The sequence below is a fragment of the Cajanus cajan genome, chromosome 1, assembly GCF_000230855.2.
Source record: "Cajanus cajan strain Asha chromosome 1, NIPB_CcT2T_4, whole genome shotgun sequence".
NCBI lineage: Eukaryota > Viridiplantae > Streptophyta > Magnoliopsida > Fabales > Fabaceae > Cajanus > Cajanus cajan.
Genome location: NC_138517.1, coordinates 4097032 through 4104386, shown reverse-complemented (window position 1 = coordinate 4104386; position 7355 = coordinate 4097032). Strand labels below are relative to the sequence as shown.

General features: G+C 31.7%; 1 protein-coding gene across 1 annotated transcript; it reads right to left on the bottom strand.

Annotated features, from left to right (window-relative positions):
* Positions 1–313: 313 nt before the first annotated feature.
* On the bottom strand, positions 314–4733 carry LOC109800229 (disease resistance protein RGA2). The gene is made up of 2 exons (XM_020360986.3): positions 1245–4733; positions 314–656 (listed from the first exon to the last, which is right to left on the bottom strand). The coding sequence occupies exon 1, from the start codon at positions 4490–4492 to the stop codon at positions 1265–1267; it is 3228 nt and encodes a 1075-aa protein (XP_020216575.2). The 5' UTR covers positions 4493–4733; the 3' UTR covers positions 314–656; positions 1245–1264.
* Between the last annotated feature and the right edge of the window lie 2622 nt (positions 4734–7355).

Sequence of the window (7355 nt, the reverse complement as noted above, 5' to 3'; positions counted from 1 at the left end):
ATATATCCACAACTTCATTTGGTGATGCTGGTTTTGATTTTCCAATCATCCAAACGGAAAGAAAAATGACCAACTCAATTCTTGTTTAAAATGAATTGCAATAATAATAATAATAATAATAATAATAATAATAATAATAATAATAATAATAATAATAATAATGGAAGAAAAAATAATAATTTTCAAAGTGCTTTATCAAATAAATAAATTACAAAAAGAAGTGGAAGCATTTTCAGGCATGCTTAGCAATTACATATTAAAAATCAAATCACCTATTGAGAATATGAAAATTGTAAATGTCAAAAACGTGAAAGATAAAAGAGAAAATTTATTTTCATCAACAAGCACAACAAGCAGTCCCAGTGAAGTGGACAGTTTAAATTAAGTAAACACAAGACCTTAACCTTTGAAGTTCATAAATAGATATCAAAGAATACAAATGCACATTTTAATATGTTGCTAAAAAGACCTTAAAGAGGTGAAAACACAAAGGAGCAAACAATTCAAATAATTGTACATTGCTACATGTTTGTCAAATCTTATTATATAGTAAACTAAACTTTGTTTTGAACATAAATGAAAGGAAGATGCATTGACGTCTTCAAATACAGCTTACAGGAAGCTTCAAATTTTGGATCTCATGAGTGGCAAGAGTCCTGATCACAAGGAAGAATATAATTTTCAGTTTCGGAATAAAACACGCAATAGTAGTACAACAAAATAAGATGAAAAAAAATGATACATGTATAAAATGAAATATTCCTGAAATCCATGTCCTTCTTTAACAACATTGGACACTTCAACCACCACTAATACAATGTCATGGATAAGCTAGTAGAAATCATGTGAATTTATATTGAATCGATCTAAACTATTCAAGGAAAAAAGTAATTTAAATTCTTAATAAATTGAAACATATGAGGTGATACCTGAGTTTTGATAACTTGAGCAATGTAAATTATTATTGAATGTTAGGGTAGGATAGAGGCAACAAAAAAAAATTGATATCTTGAATATATAAGGAGTGAAACAGAGGAGAAATCCTGAAATTTATTTGACATTGTTTGGATGTTTAAAATCCTAAAATATCGTGAAATGAACTTTTTTTTTGTTTGCATTTTTTAAAACTATAAACAGGCTTGACATACACTTTTATATGGTTTGGCAAAAGTATGTTAAAATTCCGGCATGAAAGGGTAATGTTATTTGTACATATATAAATAGGAATAAAATAAAGAATATACCTGCACGACATCATAATATATTATTCACCGTACTCAACATCAACATGGGGAATGTGTGCTATTTTTGACCAGTCCTCTCCTGTGTCCTTCTCACATCGCTTCTGTAACATAGGGCAATCGTAGATCAACAAATGTTCAAGATTGCTAAGGCTTAGGCTCGTTGGAAGACACCTCAACTTGGAACACTTTCCAATATCCAATCTTTGAAGCAAGGGAAGGTTTCCAAAGCAATCAGGCAAGGATTCCAAGTTTGGAATATTTCTTAATGATAACTCCTTGAGGGAAGTCATATGTTGTAAAGCATAATGCAAACCTTCCACATCGCATGTGTCAATCGACAAATATTGAAGACATGTTAGGTGTTGTAAACCTGCCGACACACTGAACTTGCGAATCGTGAAAATTCGTAATGTCTCAAGAGAGTGCAACCCTTGTAGCAACACGTGGAGGTTGTCGCAATCACGGAGATCCAGACTTTTGATAGCATTATGGTTAAAGATTTCAGCTGGGAGTACTTCAAGTTTTGGGTGATAATTAATCTGTAGCATCTCTAGAGAAGCAAGGTTTTGTAGCATCCCATCTGGAAAGCATGTTACCTCATCATTCCCTTCGAATACCAGGAGTTTAAGATTACTGAGTTTCTGAATTGAACTCTGTAAGTCTTGACAGCATTTTCCTTTTATCTGTACAACATTGATAGATGGAAGGCTAGGCAAACCCAACAATTTAGGACATATAATTATCTCAAGTTTGGAAAGGCGAGGAAACATGTTTTCCCCGTCCTCCCTTGATAACCTTATTAGGTTTGGAAGACTATATAGGAACAGAGATTCTAGAGCCAAGAAAACCACTCCATCATCATAAAACTCCTCATATAGGTATTCTACTTGAGTCATGTCCCTTACGGTTAAATCCCTTAGAGAAGGTAGTTTTCCCAACACTGGAAGGTGTAAACAACTTCTGCAACCATCCAACAATAAAGAATTTAAATATTTGAGGGAAGGACTAGACATCCATTGGGGGAAATGGACACCTTCATAATTTAACACTATCAAATTCTGAAGTTGTTGGGTATCAGGTTGAAGCATTTCAAGAATCTGCTCAACATTATTTTGCAATTCAGACTCTTTATTTCTATTCCATTCAAAACTCAAGAAGTTTAGTTGCTTGTTTGACATGTTGGCTTTTTTGGCATCGATTACGCTTTTTACTTTCTCCATATTCAGGATGAAAAGCTCTCCTTTAAGATTAAGTGCTTCCAATTCTTCCAAACGGAACCCACTTTCGTTGCCAACAATGTACACGGTTAAACTTCTTAGGGAAGTCATCTTGCCTATATGAGGAGGCAAGCTTGATAGTGAGTAGCAATGCCTCAAAGATAGTTGATGTAGTGCTTTTAACTGTATCAAACTGTTAGGCAACTTTTGGAGATTGTTACATTGATCTAATTTCAATATTTGCAAATTCCACAATTTACATAACGATTTTGGTAGAGTTTTGAAGCTTCCATTGGAAAGATTCAAGTACCTTAGATGTTTTAAATTACCAATCGAAGATGACAATTTGTTTCTACTTGCAAAATCAAGCACACGTAGAGAATAACATTTCAGCACACTAGAATAATATCTTTCATCCGGATAATTCGACATTATACAGGTTCTCAATGATTTGACTTTAGGCAACTCGAGGCTCCCCTGCCTAGTGTGTGACAGATGGTAAATTCTTTTAGACAAAGTAGTAACATTGGTATCTTTCACAATGCAACAAATCTCTTCAGCAACCGATTGTGCAAGATCATGAACAAGGTCATGTAACTTGAAACTTGTAACTTTGCCCAATTCATCTATCTCAAGATCTTGAAAAAGTGATCTCCAGTGTAATTCATGCCACACATCATCACCAACGTCTTGAGCATTTAACATTCCATTAGAGGAAATGAATCCATTAGCCATCCAAAGTTCAATTAAATCTTGTTTTTGAATTATTTGATCTTTGGGAAATATTGCACAATAAGCAAAACATTGTCTGAGTTTTATTGGCAAGTTCAGGTAGCTTAATATTAAGGCAGGCATTATATTGTCTGATAAACTCCACACGTTGCTTTCCTTAACATTGAGCCATGCTTCTTCCTTTCTTTCAAAGCGTAAAAGACCTCCTAGTGTTGTTGCTGCAAGAGGCAATCCCCCACACTTCTTTACTATCTCCTTCCCTATGTTTTCATGTTCTACCTGTATTACCTCATCTGATCCGAAGGCTCGGTGTTTAAACAATTCCCAACAATTTCCGTCAGATAACATTGATAATTCATGCGGATCAGTTGTTCCCATGATTGTTGCAACCTTTGTAAGACGAGTGGTAACCAAAACGAAAGTACCCTTTGCCCCGCAAGACAAAACAGATTTCAACCTATTCCAATTTTCTTGCTCTTCATCCCACACATCATCCAAAACAAGTAAATATTTTTTTCTTTGAAGCAAATCATGAAGTTTTTTTTGAAGTGGCTCTAGTTCCAAATCTCCACAGGCATCCCCAGATGCTGCTTGGATTATAGATTTTATCATTCTTTTTAAACTAAAGTCTTCTGAAACACAAACCCAAATTTTTAGCTCAAAGTGTTTGACTACCCTCTCATGATTGAAGACAAGTTGGGCTAGTGTTGTTTTTCCAAGTCCGCCAGGTCCTTTGATTGGATACACTACTAAATCATTGTCAGAATGAGAAGCATCACCAACCATAAAGTCTACAATTTTATTCTTATCATTTTCTCTGCCATAGACTTGTGGTTCAGTGATGGAAGAGAAGGTTTGGCGCCAATCACGGACTTCACTTCTTCTCTCTAGAATCCTCTCAGTCAAATGAAGGTGCTCCTTTTCTTTAGCAATTTCATCTAATCTCTTTTTTATTCTTTCCATTCTCTTTGACATTTTGTGACGAAAAACAACATGTTTGGGATTTAAAGATGATAAGAAAGAGCTTTGTACCTGATTTGATAGACTCAATTCTTGATAAGCACACTCATCCATGATGTCATCCAGCTGGAGAGCTACATCTTTTAGCTTTTGCAGCCAATTCTTGATGGCCCTACTTGAGAATTGTTTCTCCTCAGCATCTTCAAGCGTAGCCTTGATTGCAGTGAACATGCTTTGAAGCCTCTCCATGTCTCGATCGAAACCCAGAAACCGTCCCAGCTCTTTTCCAACAAGAGAGCTAAACTTTTCAAAGGCAACCCCAAGGATAGCCTCGGCCATCTTCTAAGTAGAAATCGCAAAGCACTGATATGATTCCGAGTTTAGAGTTGGTTCTTCTTCTTCCTTAAACTTTGATTTTATAAGGCTATTGCTTGCCTTCAAGCTAGGCGAACTAACTCATTCCTTTAGGAAAGAAAGCATAACATAGTCTTGATGTGGGCTGAAGGAGTACGACAAGAACTTCTTCTTATATAGTATAGGCATAGCACCCTCCCTCGGGTCATGAGCTGCTTTTCTAGCTAACTGCATTCGGCAATGTGTTATTTTTATTTTTATTTTATTTTACCAAAATCAAGTATCAGTTGTGCTCTCTTTACCATATGAATTATATTTTGATATTGCTAACAATGACTTCAAGTATATTATCACCTTTTCTTTAATAGAGTCCATATTGTTTTCATCATTATTAGATTAGTGTTAGGACTTATGAAGAATATTTGGACTTAAAAAAGGTGTCTTGACGAGGTTATATCATAAACTCAAACTATTACTAACGAGATATTAATAACAGGATGCGTGATTATATATATATATATATATATATATATATATATATATATATATATATATATATATATATATATAGGTGAAACTAAAAAAAAGAAGAAAAAAAATATTACTAGTTTAATTAACTTAACAATTTTTGTTTCGATTATTTCACATAAGATAGGTGATATTTTATAAAAATATTTTACTTCTTCGTTACGCGTAGCGCTTATTTAGTAATTAAGCTTTATTGGGAATGTGCTGTGTGCATGGCAATTCAGAAGAATCTTGAATTGATGCCCAAGTTTCAACTTCAAACGGGATCAAGCAGAAAATTATAAAAATTTTGATGAATGATGGCTCATACGGGGTTCCACGAAATTCAATGGGTTATTTTTAAACTTAATTTGAAGTCGTCATTGGTTTCATAAAAACTTTGGGATGTGATTATTAAAATAATGCTTCATGTATGTATATAAAAATCAGAAACGCGTGCCTTCCACATTCCTTTAATATTATAAATAAACTTCGTCCTTTATTGCATAATGCATACTGCTTTTAGTGAAGTGGAAATAAATGTATTCATGGGGATGAAAGAGGAACACCATTCACCAAGCTGGCATATAATAAGATCAAAACTTTGGAAGTTGTAGTAAATGGTGTTCAATGAATTCATCATTCCGTGGGCAGGTAATGGTATCGACCCGGTATTATTGCTTTTGATAAAGAAAAAAATAATACTTCATTGTGTCTTATTTTGGTTATTTTTTGGAAAATCAGATCACAATCCTAGTTGACACACTTAAGATATTTTTCTTCTATCAAAGAAAATGAAAAGAAAGAAGAAATAAAAATAAATAAATAAATAAAAGGTGACATAGTTTTTTTGAGTTATATATTTTATAGAAAAAAAAAGTTAATATATTTCTTTCTTTCTTCAAACTTTCCTCTCATAATTCTTATCCAACCAAACAAAACATCAAGAGAAAAAAAAATGTATTATGATAAATATTTTATTGTGATTCATATAGATATAAAAGAAATAATAGATCTTAGTAAAGTGTTCGAGATATAAAAATTTCTTTGTTGGTTTTAAAATGAAAAAGAAAGCCATCAAGAATGAATCCTATGCAAAAATAGACTAAGAAACATAGACAATGAGGATATTCAAGAAGAACTTAAAATGTAAACATGGAAAAAACCCAATAAGAAAATGAAAAGATTAAAAGAAGATGAAACAATAGATTTATATAATTCAAAGATGAAACAATAGATTTATATAATTCAACCAGTTTAACCTATATTTATGGGAGAAAGCAAATTCCATTATTTGAAAGTAAGTTTTTACAATAGAGCAACCTTTTGCTCTTCTTTAAAACTCCTTGATCTCTTTGACAAGTTCTCTTATGCAACAAAGCAAATTCCCTTTTTGCTTTATAGTGTGTTTGGATGGGGAATTTAAATAGATTAATTCATTTATTTGAAAAATTTCAAATTTTTTGAGGTGACTTGTTTAGATGAAGAATTTACAAGGAATTTAAAATTCAAGTATTTGTGAAATTCCTTAAAATAGTAGAATTTCAAATTCTCCCAAAAGAGTAAGAATTTGAAATTTCTCATTTTTTTTCTTCTTATTTCACTTGTATATTTTATCTTATCTCTTATCCCTTCATGTTTTTAATTATTGAATATTCAAAAATATATTTAAAATTATTGAATATTATTTAATATTAATATTTAAAATTATTAAATATTTAAAAATTAGTTAATATTTATTTTTATAAAATTTAATTTAAAAATCTCAACATATAAATATATTTTTAAAATCAATTTTATCATGGTGGAATCAAATTATCATATCCAACCTAACAATTTAAAATTTGAATTAACTTATCCAAACAAAATATTTTAAGAATGATAGAATTTAAAATCAAAGTAATTCAAATATCAAAAATTTAAAATTCCTTAAATTTGTAAAATTTCTCATCCAAACACATCATTAGAGTTTGTTTGCATTAATACACATAAGAATTCACACATTTCAATGCACCAGACTTAAAAGCAAGAATTTTGTACATTACTACATGTTTGTCAAATTGTTGAGATTTCCGTTAAAACTTTTGTTTAAATCTATAAATCAGTTAAATTCTATTAACGGTCTCAAACACGGCAAGTATACCGGCCGTTCAAGTAGTAAAAATATCGTATCCACAGGGATTAGAAGGTAACATAAGCATTTATTAACTATTCGTGACTAAAGAATAATTCCAAATTGTAGTTTGTCATGTGAATATGAATTAAAGATCATGACTACTGGAATGAAAGCTATAAAAAATATTTGGTTTTGGGTGGAAAAGGTTAGAAATGGTATTATGGT

Coding starts and splice junctions, on each gene's coding strand:
- LOC109800229 (XM_020360986.3), bottom strand. CDS start 4,492: ATGGCCGAGGCTATCCTTGGGGTTGCCTTTGAAAAGTTTAGCTCTCTT.